We start from the raw sequence: 17,034 nt of genomic DNA on the forward strand, positions 1-17,034 counted from the left end.
CACGCTCACCTTCCGGGAGCGGCCCCGAGGTCACCACCCTTCCTCCTCCCCACTCCAGCCACCGCGCGTTCTCCTCCCCCCTCCCATAACCGTTTGGGAACTAAAGGGTTAACTCCGCCCTTCCACTGGGCCCATTTTCTCCAAGAATCCGCTCAATCTGGAAGGTGGGGGCGGGGGCGGTCCTGGGTGGACTGGGTCACGGGGACCCTGGGCTCACCTACTTGAACGCCCTTCCAGAAACCCGCCGCCCTCGCGTGCACCCCCAGACACACACACTTCCGTCCACTCGCACCTCCTCTTGCCAGGACCCCGCGCCCGCACAGCTCTCTTCCCCAAACGGAACCAGGTAGGGGGAGGGACGAGGTGGGGCGCAAAAGGGCCCCCGCGGGCCCCACGCGCGTCTCTGGTCCCGCTCGCGATCCCAGCGCGGAAGCCTCTTGTGCGGGCGCCGCTCTCGGAAGTGGCAGGCGCGGAGGGTCTCGGGGGAGAGCCCGCGGGCTGGGGGCGCGGGCCTGTCCGCGACTTCGGGGAGGGGACGAAGGGGTTAAAGCGCCGGTCGCCGAGTCTGGGAGGGGAAGCGGCGGGAGGAAGGGCTCGGAGCTTGGCTCGGGACCTCCCCCGTTCCCCCCGGACGGCCGGACGCCCCTGCTGGCACCCTCCCGGGCCAGGCGCTCACGCGCGCACACAAACACTCCACTCCCCGCCCCTCCCTCGCGCCCTCTCGCATCCTTCTCCCCCCAACGCCGGCTCCTCCTGACACACGCGCCCGCGCGCGGTCGCCGCGCTCGTCCTCCGGGGCCCGGGGCTCGGCTGCCGGCGCCCACCTGCCCCGCCGCGCCCGCCACGCGCCCCTCGCGCCGCCGACACCGAGCCACGCAGCGGGAGGGGGCGGCGTGCCCAGCCCGATGCCCGCGAGGGGCCGCTGAGCCGCAGGGCCCCGAAGAGGCCAGAGGGGCAGCGCCCGCCCGCCGAGCCGCGGGCTGAAGCCATGCTGCGCCCCGGCCGCCCCGCCGGAGCCCTCCTGCTCCTGCTCCCGCTGCCGCTGCCGCTGCCGCTGCCGCTGCCGCTGCCGCTGCTGCCGTTGCTCCCGGGCGGCCACGCGGGCAACCTGACGGTGGCCGTGGTGCTGCCGCTGGCCAACACCTCGTACCCGTGGTCGTGGGCGCGCGTGGGACCGGCCGTGGAGCTGGCCCTGGCCGGGGTGCGAGCGCGGCCTGACCTGCTGCCCGGCTGGACGGTGCGCACCGTGCTGGGCAGCAGCGAGGACTCGAGGGGCGTCTGCTCCGACACCGCCGCGCCCCTGGCCGCGGTGGACCTCAAGTGGGAGCACAGCCCCGCGGTGTTCCTGGGCCCCGGGTGCGTGTACGCGGCCGCCCCGGTGGGGCGCTTCACGGCGCACTGGCGGGTGCCGCTGCTGACGGCCGGCGCCCCCGCGCTGGGCTTCGGGGCCAAGGACGAGTACGCGCTGACCACGCGCGCCGGGCCCAGCCACGCCAAGCTGGGCGACTTGGTCGCGGCGCTGCACCGACGGCTGGGCTGGGAGCGCCGGGCGCTGGTGCTCTACGCCTACCGGCCGGGCGACGACCAGCCCTGCTTCTTCGTGGTGGAAGGGCTGTACATGCGCGTGCGCGAGCGCCTCAACATCACCGTGGACCACCTGGAGTTCGCCGAGGGCGACCTTGACCACTATGCCCTGCTGCTGCGGACCGTGAGGCGCAAAGGCCGAGGTGAGGGGGGCGGCGCGGGCGGGTCTTCCCCCACCGCCCCGCAGCCTCGGCCGGAGGCTCCGTTCCTCTCTCTTCCTCCGCCCGCTCTCGCCACGGTCCTGCGCTCCCGCACGGCCCCGCCCGCGTGCCGCCGCTCCCTCCCGCCGAAAGTGCTCGCGGCCGCCTGACACTTCGTAGGTCCCCGGCTTCATGTCCAGCCCTCCTTTCCTCCTCCATTTTCGGTCGCCTCCCAGCAGCCTTTCCCCTCCCTGTTCTCCTCCACACTGCCTCTCCCCTTCCAGTCCCCCTTCCAGCGGGCCCGCCTCCTCCTCTCCCTCCCGGGTTCACCCCACCTTCCCCACCTTTGGCTCCGCTTTGCCCGCTCTCCCTGTCTCGGGCTCCCTCCCTCCCGCGCACCCACCGACTCCTCCCAGCCCTCTCCACCTTCCTTCAGCCTCGGCCTAGACCAGCGTGGAGTCCGTGAACTTCCTTCCCCGAGTTCCTCCTTCCCACTCCGCCGGGATCCAGCTTCTCTCTCTTTCTGACCACCCCCTTCCTCCCCAGTTATCTACATATGCAGCTCCCCAGATGCCTTCAGAACTCTGATGCTTTTGGCCATGGAAGCTGGTCTAAGTGGGGAGGACTACGTGTTCTTCCACCTGGACCTCTTTGGACAAAGCCTGCAAGGTGCACAGGGCCTTGCTCCCCACAGGCCCTGGGAGAGGGGGGATGGGCAGGATATCCGTGCCCACCTGGCCTTTCAGGTGAGTGTCTAGGCTGTAAGCCCAGGCGGTGGAACTTGGAGCTGGTGGCACCTAGTTTCTGGCCATTGGGTTCCCCAGGGTCTGAAGGGATTCCAGAAAAGAGGCTCTTGATTGTTCAGGGAGGCAGGTGCGGAAGGGCAGGAGTGGGGTGAGGGGTGGCTGGAGGGCTGGGAGACTTCAGAGCCAGGAGGCTAAAAAGATGAGGAATGGGCCTGGGGTGGGAGAGTGTTCCGATGGCACAGACTAGCAGAACTCAAGAAGTCATCCCCCGGGGTCCCCTGCTCACACACCACACGGGGCCCACCCACTTTGACCTTGAGCGAAGCAGAGCCACACTGGGGGAGGTGGGCCCCAGGGTACTGGGAGGACTGGATCAGCTCCCAGCTCCCCCGCTCCACTGACCCCTTCCTCAGGCTGCCAAGATCATCACGTACAAAGAGCCCGGTAATCCCGAGTACTTGGAATTCCTGCAGCGGCTAAAACACTTGGCCCGTGAGCAGTTCAACTTCACAGTGGAGGATGGCCTGGTAGGAAGGATCCTGGGACCTTCTAGCATGGACATCCGGCCCGCACCCGCACCCGCACCCTGGCCCTCTGCCAGGAGCCTGCCTGTTCTCTTAGCCATCTCTGCATGCCCAGGCCTCCCATGCTTCCCCTTACCCCAGTTCCCACTTCTCGGGATGACCAAGAGGGACACTGACAAGTTGTTCAGCCTCTGAAACTCAGATCCTCGCAATAAAATGAGGATGACGCGTCCTGCCCTACCTGCTGAGCAGGATTCGGAAGCAGAGGGATTGGTAGAGGAATCTTTTAAGTAGAAAAATCTCTGTCCTGTGGAGGTGTTTTCTCCTGCCCTCCTCCGAGCTCCTAGGACCCTCCATGTCCTCCTCCTCCTCCACGACGCCCCACTCAGCACCCTTGTACATCCCACCCCAGCCAAGCTCTGCTCACCGCCATAGGTGAACACCATCGCAGCAGCCTTCCACGACGGGCTCCTGCTCTATGCCCAGGCAGTGACAGAGACGCTGGCACACGGGGGAACTGCCTTGGATGGGGAGGCCGTCACCCAGCGGATGTGGAACCGGAGCTTCCGAGGTCAGGGGCTGGAGGTGACAGAGATAGGCTACCTTTGGGCGCCCCATGCAGGAGGCCATGAGATGCCGGGGTGGGGGGTGTTACTCACCATGCCTATCCTTATATAAGGAAGCTCCTCAGCTTCCCTTGGGCCTCCTTCCCCACTTCCCTAGCTCCCTCTAGAAGGCCTCCTAAGTGGGGCGCCTGGGTGGTTCAGTCTGGGTGATCAGGCCCTGAGGATCCCGCCAGGGCTCCCTGCTCAGTGGAGAGTCTGCTCTCCCTCTTCCGCGGCCCCTCCCCCTCCGCTCATGCTGTGTCTTGCTTTCTCTCTCCAGAAATACATAAAATCTTTAAAAAAATGTCCTCCTATGTACGCAACTTCAATCATTCCTACTGCTGATACATATGTCCCTTTTGTCATTACACACGCTGTGAACACGTTGTTACTATTTCGTGTGTTTGGAGGGCAAGGCAAAGAGGATCGCGGGACAGAGACCCAGGGGAGAGTGCTGAGCTGGCACTCTCTCCAAACAGCCCTCTCCCCCCATGCCCCAGGTGTGGCAGGGTACCTGCACATGGACAGCAATGGAGATCGGGAGACCGACTTCTCCCTCTGGGATATGCATCCTGAGACGGGCACTTTCAGGGTAAGGTTGTGCCCCCAGAAGACGGTGCCAGCTGACGGTGCCAGCTGGCACTGACCTCTTGTCCTCCGGCCTTCTCCCACAGCTGTGCCAGGGCATTTCTGCTCAGTCATCACTTTTGGAGAGCCCTGGATGAGAGACCCAGCTCCAGTCCAGGGGAGCAGCCAGAATGACAGGGACCCATAGGCATTGCCCTTGGGGAACCCCATGTGTGAGGAGGGTGCACGGCCCTACCCTCAGGAAGTCCATGTCTCCTCAGACAGGCAGGACCCTCTCCCCCAGAGACAGGCTGATGTGGGGGTTATAGAGCTCTCTACATTCAGTGGGGACAGGAAGGAATTGGCGCCACAGGCCCTGAGGAGCAGAGCATCCAGGAAGACTTCCTGGAGAAGGGATACTTGTGTTAGGCCTGGACTACTTGTGTTAGTCCACTAACGTGGACTGAGAACATTGCCTTTTCCTGTTGCCTATGTGCTTCAGCCCAAGGTTATAAACGCCCTGAATGTCAAGTTGGGGTTCTGCATGGAGTTTTGTTTAGAAAGCCCACTTGGGGTGAGTGGGAGGCAGCCCTGCTCCCCGGGACAGGAGGCGGCACCCCAGGCCTCGCCCGCCTCCACTGCTGCCCTCCTGCAGGTTGTTCTGAACTACAATGGGACTTCCCAGGAGCTGGTGGCTGTGCCAGGGCGCAAACTGAACTGGGCCCTGGGGCACCCTCCTCCCGACACCCCCGAATGCGGCTTTGACAATGAGGACCCAGCTTGCAACCAAGGTGATTGCCTCATGCCTTCCAGGCCTCGGTTCTGGAGACAGACTGTCTCTTCCCCTGCTTCAGGAGTCAGACAGGTGCCCCTGTCCCACACTGAGGGTTTTCTGAAGACACTCCTCCTGCCTTTTTCCTCCCTGCATCCATCTTCCTGGTTCAGTGATTAACTATTCGAAGTTTCTCCCTCCTGCTCTCTAACCCAAATCTCTCTTGCTGGAACCTGGACGCTTGTGCAGATCACTTTTCCACTCTGGAAGTGCTGGCTTTGGTGGGCAGCCTCTCCCTGCTCAGCATTCTGACTGTCTCCTTCTTCATATACAGGTGAGTCTTGGGATAAGGGTGGGGAGTGAGACCAGTGGAGAAAGCAGCAGGGACCTGGAGGGGGCAGAGGAGCAGGACAGTGAGGGACGGTCAAAGGAGATGAGGAAGGAAGGGGGCTAGAAAGCCGGAGGACACAGGGAGGAGAGAAGGAGGGCCTGGAAGGGACGGGGACACCGGGGAAGAGCAGGGCGGTTGGGCATCACAGGCCTGTGGGTTCTGGCCTGGGGGCTGGTGTCTCCTTCCGTCAGATGTGCAGACTCGATGGGGAGTGGTGGCCCTGAGGCCGTGGGCCCAGTCTGTTGAGCAGGGGTGCTGAACCCGGAGCAGGGGAGGGAAGTGAGGGAGCCCCACCCGCGCCTTCCCGTGGGAAGCCGAAAGGGAATGCAGACATTAACGCAGGGAGGGAAGATCGGTGCTGGCTGAGCCGAGACGCTGTGTTCTTTTCTTTCTTATAACAATGCTTTGAAATAAATGTCGAGGTCACCAGTCCCCAAATCAGGACACTTGGACATAAGGACATGAGGCTCAGAGACATGAAGTGGCTGCCCAAGGTCCCTGTGGGGCAGGCAGGACTTGCCCCACAGCCCCTGACTCTCAGCTGATAGAGGAGGGGACTCCCCTGTCCCGCACCCCGTCAGCAGCTGCGGTGGTCCCAGGGCTCAGAGGAGGGGCCGCTCGGCCGCCCAGCCCAGGGCCAGGGGGTCGGACATGGGTTCAGAGAGCGGTCTGCTGCCCCAGGAAGACGCAGCTGGAGAAGGAACTGGCCTCCGAGCTGTGGCGAGTGCGCTGGGAGGACATGCAGCCCAGCGCCCTGGACAGGAATCTCCGGAGTGCGGGCAGTCGGCTGACCCTGAGCGGGGTAAAGCAGGGGTGAGGGAACATGTGGGCGGGTGGGGTGTGGGCTCGGGGACAGTGCCTGGGGGCTGGGGCCCACGGCAAGGTTCTAGTCTCAGCTCAGCCTTCACGTGCTGTGTGTCCTGGGGGGAGTCTCCCTGCCCCTGTGAGCGGACCTCAGATCACAGTTATGCCCACGGAGCCTCCTTCACAGGAGACTTTCAAGATTCAGAAATACTGTTTGGGAAAATACATATTAAAAAGAAATAAAAAGGGGCGCCTGGGTGGCTGAGTCTTTAAGCCTCTGCCTTCAGTTCAGGTCATGATCCCAGGGTCCTGGGCTCGAGCCCCACACGGGCTCCCTGACTGGTGGGAAGCCTGCTTCTCCCTCTCCTTCTGTCCCTACTTGCGCACTCTCTCTCTGTGTCAGATGAAGAAAGAAAACCTTTAAAAAATATAAATAATAACTAGGTAAATAAATAAAATCTTAAAAAAAAAAAAAAAAGGAAGAAACCAGAGAAGGATTTTATGATGTGGAGAGAGAAACAGGCTGACACCAGGCTAAGGCGGGGCAGAGCTCTGGCCACCGGCTCGGCTCGGAGAATGGCACCTGCGGGGAGGCTCGCAGCGGGACCACCCCTCCTGCTCTCCGTCCCTCCAGAGAGGTTCCAATTACGGCTCCTTGCTGACCACCGAGGGCCAGTTCCAAGTGTTTGCCAGGACAGCGTATTACAAGGTGGGCCAGGGGAAAGACTGCCATCCCTGGGGCAGGGCACAGGGCGGTCCCCACCACAGGGCCATCTTGGTGACATCCTCCATTCCTTGCCCAGGGCAACCTCGTGGCCGTGAAACGTGTGAATCGTAAGCGCATTGAGCTGACGCGAAAAGTCCTGTTTGAACTGAAGCATGTAATGTGGGGGAGTGAGGCGGCAGCCACGGGAGGGTCATGGGAGGGCGACAGGGTATGCCAGGAAAGGAATGGACCCTTACGTATGGTGCGCGGGGGAGAGGGTCCTAAATGAGGGAAGAGACTAGTGGAGGAACCCTGGACGGGTCCCTGAGGAGCTGTACTGGATGCCCCTGAGGGGTGGAGGCTTAGGAGGCAGAGTGAGCAGGGAGCACATTCTGGGGGAGGCGGGAGTGTTCTTCAGAGCACGGGTGGGAATGACCAGGGTCCTAGACTTTGTCTGCAGAGTGAATAGGGCCTTAAGAAGACTGAGGGGGTCCCTGAAGGGGCGGTGGGCACCTGGTGAGGAGCGAGGTCTCTGCCGGGTTCCTGATACTGGCTATCACGTCCAGATGCGGGATGTACAGAATGAACACCTGACCAGGTTTGTGGGTGCCTGCACTGACCCCCCCAACATCTGCATCCTCACAGAGTACTGTCCCCGTGGGAGTTTGCAGGTGAGGGGACAAGACTGTCAGCAGATCTGGGTTTAGCCCTGCTTCTGTCCCCCACTGGCCATGACCCCATGCAAGCTTCTCTGGCTTTCTGACCTTTATTTGTCTAATCTGTAAAATGCTGGGGGCAGGGTTGTGGGGGTGCAGACACACTGGAGTAAATCCAAGGATTTTGTCCTGCTGTGCGGGTTTGTGTCAGTCGCTCTCCGAACCCACCCTGGAGTCCCCAGGGTACATGCCTGACTCTCACTGCCCAGCAGGACATTCTGGAAAACGAGAGCATCACCTTAGACTGGATGTTCCGGTATTCTCTCACCAGTGACATCGTCAAGGTGGGACGTGTGGGAGAGGGGCCAAGCATGCTTCTCCTCAGCCTCAATTGTAGGTCCTACTGATACCAAGGCTTCTGCCTCCCCAAATTCCCCAGGGTATGCTGTTCCTCCACAGTGGGGCCATTTGCTCCCACGGCAACCTCAAGTCATCCAACTGCGTGGTAGACGGGCGCTTCGTGCTCAAGATCACTGATTTTGGGCTGGAAAGCTTCAGGGACCCAGAACCAGAGCAAGGCCACACCCTCTATGCCAGTGAGCCCTAACCCTAACCCTAAGACCCCACCACCACCAACTTTCCAAGCCCAGCCCAGCAGGAGGCCTGATGTCTGGCTTCTCTAGGACTCAGCAGGCCTTTCCTGATTCCGGGTTCAGTTCATCCTCCAGTGGAAAGGGGAGCCTGACAGTGGTCCCGAGGCTTCCCTGTGCCACTTGGTGTGATGTCTCCAGGTCACTCCGGCCGCATCTTCTAGGACCTTGCTTCCCCCACCCCTTAGTTTTAAGGCCCTTCACCCCATGACTCCTGACCTCTGACCTGCAGAAAAGTTGTGGACAGCCCCTGAGCTCCTGCGAATGGCCTCACCCCCTGCCCGTGGCTCCCAGGCAGGGGACGTGTACAGCTTCGGGATCATCCTTCAGGAGATTGCCCTAAGGAGTGGTGTCTTCCACGTGGAAGGTTTGGACCTCAGCCCCAAAGGTGAGAGACCCCTGCTGTCCCCTAGCCCTGCCCCAATTGCACCAGCATTTGTGCCAGGGACTCCGAGTCATGCCCTCCCTGCCCGGGCCTGCTCCCGCCCTGCCCTCCGCACCGGCTCTCCCTGGCCCTTGGCAGGACCCTCACCTCAGCCCCACTTTTCTCCACTGCGCAGAGATCGTGGAGCGCGTGACCCGGGGGGAGCAACCCCCCTTCCGGCCCTCCCTGGCCTTGCAGAGCGGCCTGGAGGAGCTGGGCCAGCTGATGCAGCGGTGCTGGGCGGAGGAGCCGCAGGAGCGGCCGACCTTCCAGCAGGTTCGCCTGATGCTGCGCAAGTTCAACAGGTGGTTGGCGCCCCCCCCGCCCCCCCCAGGGCTGCCCAGCCTGGCTGTCCCATCATCCCCAAACTCTCGTGCCCCTACCCCCACCAACATTGCCCCCCACCAGCCCCTCCTCTGCAGCAGAGCAGAGCCAACAGGCTTCTGGCCTCCCACCCCTCCACAGGGGCCCCCACCCAGCCCTTGGCCCTCCCTGCCGCAGTAGGCCCCAGCAACCCCTCCCCACGCCCTTCTGCGGGCCTGTGTGCCACCTTCCATCCTCACTCCAGCCCGACCCTCTCCACCTCCTCTGCCTCCTTCTAACCTGCTTGTCTTCAACCAAGATGAACAAAGGAGCCAAGGTCTCTCCAGGCCAGACTCTGGCGTCTCAGAGATGGGAACGTTCCTCCTGCCCTCTCCCCCGGCACACCCATCCCGCCAGGCTCCCCAACCCCAACCCTCTCCCGGGACCCCACCGCATTTGGGGGGTGGGCTGACATGAATCCTGAGAAGGGTGAGTGCCAGGGCGGGTGCGGCAGGGCTGGGGGGTGCTCGACAGGGTGCTCCTCTCTCACTGCGTCCCCGTCCCCCGACCCCGGCCTCAGAGAGAACAGCAGCAACATCCTGGACAACCTGCTGTCCCGCATGGAGCAGTACGCCAACAACCTGGAGGGGCTGGTGGAGGAGCGGACCCAGGCCTACCTGGAGGAGAAGCGCAGAGCTGAGGCTCTGCTCTACCAGATTCTGCCGCAGTGAGGGCCCAGGCCAGGCCTCGCCCATGCCCCGCCCCCCGCACCACCTCCTGCTCTGATCCCCCCCCTCATGCTCTGATCCCCCCCAACCCTGACCCCGCAGCTCCGTGGCTGAGCAGCTGAAGCGTGGGGAGACGGTGCAGGCAGAAGCCTTCGACAGTGTTACTATCTACTTCAGTGACATCGTGGGCTTCACGGCCCTGTCCGCAGAGAGCACGCCCATGCAGGTGAGTCAGGGCGGAAACCAGGCCCGTGTGCTTGGCTTTGCAGCTGTGCCCCGTCGGACCTGCCTGCCGGTTCCACTGTTCCCACTCGATCCCAGCTGGAGGCCCTTCCTCCCTATCCCCCTTGGCTTCTCTTCCCTTCCAGGTGGTCACCCTGCTCAATGACCTGTACACTTGCTTCGATGCCGTCATAGATAACTTTGATGTGTACAAGGTGAGGTGGTAATGGACGGGGTCAGAGCACGGGGAAGGGCAGGACGCCAGAGAACGTCCAGAGAGGGGCCCATGAAACCCGGGCAGACACTGTCACCCAGAGCCCCAGGACCAGGCAGAGCAAGGACGCAGGGGACGGGGGTGCGGAAACACAGACGGGGCCCACAGTGTGCGGGCGGCACCGGGCCCGGCCCAGCCCAGCGCTCAGGGCGTGCATCCTGGGCTGCCCCGCAGGTGGAGACCATTGGCGACGCGTACATGGTGGTCTCCGGGCTCCCCGTGCGCAACGGGCTGCTGCACGCCCGGGAGGTGGCCCGCATGGCGCTGGCGCTGCTGGATGCCGTGCGCTCCTTCCGCATCCGCCATCGGCCGCAGGAGGAGCTGCGCTTGCGAATCGGCATCCACACGGGTGAGGGGGGCTCCTCGAGGGGGGGACTGTCCCCAGGCTGGCCCCCCCGCACCGCCCCCATCACGCGCACACACACACACACACACACACACACACCTACACCTGGTTCCCAGGGCCCTCGGTCCTGCCTCTGCCCTGCCCAGCAACCACCATGCGTTCAGACCCGGCTGCCACCCTGCGCTCCCCGCAGGGCCCGTGTGCGCCGGTGTGGTCGGGCTGAAGATGCCCCGGTACTGCCTCTTCGGAGACACGGTCAACACCGCCTCCAGAATGGAGTCTAACGGAGAAGGTGAGGCAGCTGCCGCACGCAGCTGGAAAGGGCGGGTGGGCACCCACCCAGGGCGCGGGCACCCGGCCTGGGCTTCGTGTGGGCCCATCACCTCCAGTGCTGTCAGAGCGCCAGCCCCCTCCTGCCAAGTGCTTCGAAGTCTTTCTGGGCTGTGTTCAGCAGTTCCCCAAGGGGAGCCTGTCCTTCGGTGCCTCTGAGCCCTCTCGAATGTGCTGGAGGGCTTCAGGCAGCCACTGCTGAGGTGGGAATCTGCACTCCACAACCCACGCAGCTGTGCCTCCAGCCTCCGGTTTCCTTCTCTGTAAGATGAGAGTAAGAGACGTACCTTAGAAGAGTTAGGTGACACGACCAGGGATAACTGTCACTCGGCTTTTCTGAGCTTCAGCTGTTTATCTGCAAAGTGACACCTGTCTCAGGGCTGAGGGAGAGCCAGCACAGCCCCTCCTCTCAGCAGGCACCTAGTGTGCGGCTAACCCTCCTCTTCCCTGGTCCTGCTTCCGGCTGTCTCCTACCTCCTGCTGTACTCCACTCCCATCAACTCTGTAGACCTGTACTGAGTGACTGCCAAGTGCTGGGCCTCGGGGTACTAAGATGACCCAGACCCACCAGAGGCGCCTCATACAGACCCCATCCAAGCCTCAAGGCAAGAGAAGGGCTACTTGGGAGCCCCAAGGGCTCTGGCTCAGCAGACACTCCCTGGGCACTGCCTGGGGCAGTCAGGAGGAGAAAGCCCCTCCCTGAGGTCAGTCTTCAAGGATCCTGTTCTCAGAAATGGTTCAAGGATTCAACAAGACCAGGAGCGGCAGGGCAAGTTCAAGAGAAGTGTGGGGGATACCAGGTCAGGAGTAGGAGCCTAGATCTGACCTCGCAGGTGGGGCGTATCTCCTCCCTTAGGCCTCCGTTCCCTCAGCCCTAAAGTGAGTATTGAGTTCAATAAGAGTTACGGCAACCACTTACCAGAGTGCTTCCTGTGCGCCAGATTCTGTTTAAAGACTTCATGAGCATCAGGACGCCTGGGTGGCTCAGTGGGTTAAGCAGCTGCCTTCGGCTCAGGTCATGATCCCAGCGTCCTGGGATCGAGTCCCGCATCGGGCTCCTTGCTCGGCGGGGAGCCTGCTTCTCCCTCTGCCTCTGCCTGCCTCTCTGTCTGCCTGTGCTCGCTCTCTCTCCCTCTCTCTCTCTCTGACAAATAAATAAATAATCTTAAAAAAAAAAAGACTTCGTGAGCATTAAATTTAATGCTCCTAACAAGGCCTTAACAAGGTCTGACTCTAGATTTCAGCTCAGGTCCTGATCTCAGGGTTGTGGGATGGAGACCGGAGTCAGGCTCCCTGCTCCGCGGGACCTCTGCAGGAGAGTGTCTCTGCCCCTCCCTGTGCTCATGCGCACATTCTCTCTCTCTCTCTCTCTCAAATAAATCACTAAATCTTAAAAAAAAAAAAAAGTGGTCAGTGCAACTGAGGCACTGAATTTTTAAATTTTTAGTTTTATTTATTTATTTATTTATTTATTAAAAGATTTTATTTATTTGACAGAGAGATCACAAGTAGGCAGAGAGGCAGGCAGAGAGAGAGGAGGAAGCAGGCTCCCCATGGAGCAGAGAGCCCAATGCGGGGCTCGATTCCAGGACCCTGAGATCATGACCTGAGCAGAAGGCAGAGGCTTAACCCACTGAGCCATCCAGGTGCCCCTTAATTATTTTTTTAAATTTTTAAAAATTTATTTATTTGACAGAGATCACAAGTAGGCAGAGAAGCAGGCTCCCTGCTGAGCAGAAAGCCCGATGTGGGGCTCGATCTCAAGATCCTGGGATCATGACCCAAGCTGAAGGCAGAGGCTTTAACCCACTGAGCCACCCAGGCACCCCTTAATTATTTTTTAAAGATTTTATTTATTTGAGAGGGAGAGGGAGTCCAAGGGGCGGGGGAGAAGACCAGCGGGAGGAGAGGCAGAGGGAGAGGGAGAAGCAACCTCCCTACTGACCTACTGAGCAGGGAGCCTGATGTGGGGACACAATCCCAGGTCCCTGACATCACGACCTGAGACAAAGGCAGCTGCTTAACTGACTGAGCCACTCCGGCGACCCAGTTTTGTTTTTTGGTTTTTTTTTTAAGATTTTATTTATTTATTTGACAGAGAGAAATCACAAGTGGATGGAGAGGCAGGCAGAGAGAGAGAGGGAAGCAGGCTCCCTGCCGAGCAGAGAGCCCGATGCGGGACTCGATCCCAGAACCCCGAGATCATGACCCGAGCCGAAGGCAGCGGCTTAACCCACTGAGCCACCCAGGCGCCCCTGTTTTTTTTTTATATTAAGCTCCATGCCCACCCAGTGTGGAGCCCCGTGTGGCGCACAATACAGATATCATGGCTTGAGCTGAAATCAAGACTCAGACACTTAGCTGACTAAGCCACCCAGGCACCCCTGGTTTTAAATGATTTGAATATAAATGGCCACAGGTGACTAGTGGCTACTGTGTCGGATAATAGAGTCTAGAATTCTAAGGGAGAGGCCAGTATGGTCAGACTCCAAATGGAGGAGTGGGACTCTGAATTCAGAGGCTTTCTAGACTAAAAGAAAGGAAGGAGAGCATCCTTCTGGCTCCCAATTTCCCTGCTCCTATTTCTCCATACCCCACCTTCCCTTCTTCTCCCTTATTCTTCCCAGCCCTGAAGATCCACTTGTCTTCTGAGACCAAGGCTGTCCTAGAAGAGTTGGGTGGTTTTGAGCTGGAGCTCCGGGGAGATGTAGAAATGAAGGTAGAGAAGAAAGCCCCTTGCCCTCCCCGTCCCCTGGAGTCCCGGCGCGGTGGGGGGGTGGTGGTTATCCTCCCCCAGGCCCCTTCTTAAGCAGCCAACCCACTCCCATCCCTAAGACTCCTCTCATTTGGGTAAGCGGGTAAGGTGCTCTACTTCCCATCCCAACTGCCTCTTCTTTTTCCCTCCAGGGCAAAGGCAAAGTTCGGACCTACTGGCTCCTCGGGGAGCGGGGGAGTAGCACTCGAGGCTGACCTGCCTCCCCTCCTAGCCTTCCACGCCCCCCTTCCTTGTGCCAGAGGTAACAGAGAGGTGCCAGGCCTCAGCCTCACCCACAGCAGCCCCGCCATTGCCAAAGGATCGGAGAAGTAATTTGAACAAGTCAGATATGCTAACCCAGTGGAGACACCAGATACAACCTATGCAGGAGGACTGGTGTTGGGGAGAATTTGGGAGTTCATGGAACCGGACCAAAGCACACAGTCATGCCCAGTGGCACACACAGAGACAAGTGTACCCACTCTCCATCCTGACTCAAGCCAGGCTAGGGTGTGGGCTCCTGAATCCTGTCTCCCGCACTCTGTCAAACTTGGTACACTGTGACTTCTTTGGGGAGGAAGAAGAGCCACCTTAGAGGCAACAGGAAAAGGCCATGAGGGGAATCCACGTCTAGGCCTACTCCACTTGGGCTACAAACATGCCTGTCACCCTCTGTCCCCAAAACTGGATCCAGTACACAGGGGAGAGGGGAAGCTTGGAGGGGCTGTGGGCCTGTATGTCTTGTCTCTCTTGCGAGCAGAGGCCATTCACATCTGTATTCTAGCGAATGTCTCTGGAAGGAGAATGGGTTTCCAGAAAACATAACTGTGGTTTCCCCCCTTTACTCCAAATAAGACCACTTCTTAAGCTGGGAATACAGTATCTGCAAAGGGCCTCAGTCCCCCTTCAGCTACCTGACAGCCTGTGACTCCCCCCCCAGCAGCCCTCCCACTCCTGGTCCAAGGACCTGTTTACACCCTTCAGAATTATTGAGAACCTCAAAGAGTTTTCGTTTATGTCGGTTAAATCTATTCATGTATACCATATTAGAAATTAAAACAAGTCCTTATTAATGCATTTAAATAACTATAATAAACCAATCACATGTTCATATTTTTTGTCAAGGACATTCTTAGTAAAAACTGGCTTTTTAATTTTTATTTTCTTCTGCTGCCAGTGTGTGGTAATGAAGAATACAATGAGTCATTCGGTGTCTGCCTTGGTTTCTGCTAAGACACAGCAGTTTCCCCCACTGCCTTCCTACGGTCAGTGTACCTGTCAAGTCACAAAGTATTCGTAGGATTGCGCGGTGTCTTGACCTCACCGGACGGCTGAAAGGGTCTCGAGGACTCCCAGGGTCCGCGGACCACAGCAGCTTGAGCACTGCTACACCCCCAGCTTTGGGGAGGCCTGGGAGCCCGGACGGATGGATGGACCCTCTCACCCCGGCTGAGGTTTGGACCCTCCACCTGCCCCTCCGCTCCCACGCCGGCCGGTGTAAGCCCGTGTGGGGGAGAGTTTGCCCGATGACTCCCAGCTCGCCCTGCTGCAGCCCCACCCAAGGCCTTCCCGAGCAGGCGGGCAGGAATGCGCACGAGTGCGGGGGAGAGGTGGCCGCGGCCTCACCTCCCCCACGGGGAAAGAGAGTGCCAGACATTTCTCCAGTGCCATCCATCAAGTGCAGACAGGCCCCTCCTCCGACCTCCCTGCGCCTCTTCCTGGAGCGCGCGCCGCGAGGGACCACGACGGGGGGGGGGGGCTGCCTTCAGGGCCGCGGGGGTCTGCGCGGAGGGCCAGGCCGTGCCCCCTCCCGCGCTGTGCAGTGCTCCCAGCCCGCGCCGGGCGGCCCCTCGGACTCGACCTGCTGGGAGCCAGGGCGCAGCTGCCCGCGTCCGCCCCCGCCCCGGGCCGGCGGGTGGCCCCCGGGGCTCGCGCACGCCCGGCCCCCCGCCTCCACCCCGGGTCCCGCGCGGCCGGCTGCGGAGAGGGCGGCGCAGGAGCGCGGCGCGGCGGGCCGAGCTGGGGGGGGCGGGGGGCGGGGACGGCCGAGAGGCCGGGCTCCGGGAGGGCGACGGGGAGCGCTGGCCGCCCGCGGACGGCGTCCAGAGAGACAATTGCAGGAAGTGGCCGGTCAGATCCTTCCGGGGCAGCCTGGCTCCGGCGCGGGCGCTCGAGGGGCGGGGGCCGCGGCGGGGGGCGCGAGGACGGGCGCGGGCCGCCCGGGGCTGCTGCGGCTCGAGAACCCCCACCCCCGGGGCGACTTGCTTCTGGGGGAGGCCCTCGGGCCGGGAAGACCTGGGAAAGCCATCGCCGAGGGGAGGGGTTTGCGGGGGGGGGGGCGCCCACGCCCCCGCCCACGGGAGGCCGGTTTCCGGGGCTGTGCTGCGCGGCGGGGCTGCAGGGGTGCGGGGCGGCCGCGGGCTTTCCCCGGAGTACGGTCCCCGAACAAACAACCGTCATCGCTGGCATCCAGCGGGGTCTGGCGCTGGACAGAGGCTCGCGCGCCGGGAGCTCAGCCGCCACGTGACGCCGCCGGGCGGGGGGGGTGGGGTGGGGCGCGGCCGAGGCCCCGCGGGGTGGGGGGCGGCCTGGGGGCGCGGCCGAGGTCCGGCGGTGGGGCAGGGGGGCCGGCCCAAGCGACCGGGAGAAAATAGAAAATAGAGAAAATAGGGTTGGCAGAACGCCCTGAGCTCTCCCCCACCCGCTCCTCTCCCGGTCAAAGACCTTGGGTAACGGACCTGTCATAACCATACTTTTGGTAATAATCATGTATTTTTTAATGTTTTATCCTTTTCAGCACAGATCTATGGAATCTAATTAGCAGCAGAGGCCAGTTTTGCAGCCTGAAAGTCATTTATTTTTATTTTTATTTTATTTTTATTTTTTTAATTTGACAGAGAGAAATCACAAGTAGATGGAGAGGCAGGCAGAGAGAGAGAGAGAGAGAGAAGCAGGCTCCCGGCTGAGCAGAGAGCCCGATGTGGGGCTCGATCCCAGGACCCTGAGATCATGACCTGAGCCGAAGGCAGAGGCTTAACCCACTGAGCCACCCAGGTGCCCCCTGAAAGTCATTTTTTAATAAAATTGTGGGAGTTATAGGACTATAAAAATAAATTAATTAACCATTAAAACAAAACAAACCACCTAATGCTGTCCAGGGAAATTTAATCTCGAGTTGGAACAAAAGTAAGATTCGAGCCGAGGCGTTTACCATCAAGATGAAGGGTTGAGATACTAATGACTATACTGTCGCACAGGGCGGAGGCCAGGATGCTGGAGACGTGGGGGAGGCCACAGGAAGAGAGGAGGTGGCGGGCAGGAACCCACTTGACAGGTAGCGTTAACCCCGTCCCTGAACTGGTTCGACAGGAAGAAGCTCCACCCACCGGGTTCCCCATGTCACAGGAGGGGCCAGTGATGAAGGGGGTGGGTGGGCGCTGGCCCTTTAAGAACCTCTCCCCCGCCGGCCCTGCGCCCCTGTCAGTTACCGTGATCCCGGTTCCGACG

At 60.8% G+C, this 17,034-nt stretch overlaps 1 protein-coding gene across 2 annotated transcripts; it reads left to right on the forward strand.

Moving 5' to 3' along the window:
- The first annotated feature begins 988 nt into the window (after positions 1-988).
- On the forward strand, positions 989-14,638 carry NPR1 (natriuretic peptide receptor 1). Of its 2 annotated transcripts, none has more exons than XM_044266381.1 (22): positions 989-1,727; positions 2,271-2,470; positions 2,884-2,997; positions 3,430-3,565; positions 4,100-4,191; positions 4,822-4,957; positions 5,188-5,272; positions 6,011-6,131; positions 6,768-6,842; positions 6,937-7,014; positions 7,406-7,510; positions 7,765-7,839; positions 7,935-8,091; positions 8,378-8,533; positions 8,706-8,874; positions 9,453-9,599; positions 9,703-9,826; positions 9,969-10,037; positions 10,271-10,445; positions 10,636-10,734; positions 13,400-13,491; positions 13,680-14,638. In XM_044266381.1, exons 1-22 carry the CDS (start codon positions 989-991, stop codon positions 13,740-13,742), a joined length of 3,207 nt encoding a protein of 1,068 aa, XP_044122316.1. In that variant the 3' UTR covers positions 13,743-14,638. The 2 variants fall into 2 exon arrangements, with proteins under 2 accessions (XP_044122316.1, XP_044122317.1); XM_044266382.1 differs by having other exon boundaries at positions 7,768-7,839.
- The last annotated feature ends 2,396 nt before the right edge of the window (positions 14,639-17,034 follow it).

The sequence above is a fragment of the Neovison vison genome, chromosome 10 (genome assembly GCF_020171115.1).
Source record: "Neovison vison isolate M4711 chromosome 10, ASM_NN_V1, whole genome shotgun sequence".
Classification (NCBI taxonomy): Eukaryota; Metazoa; Chordata; class Mammalia; order Carnivora; family Mustelidae; genus Neogale; species Neogale vison.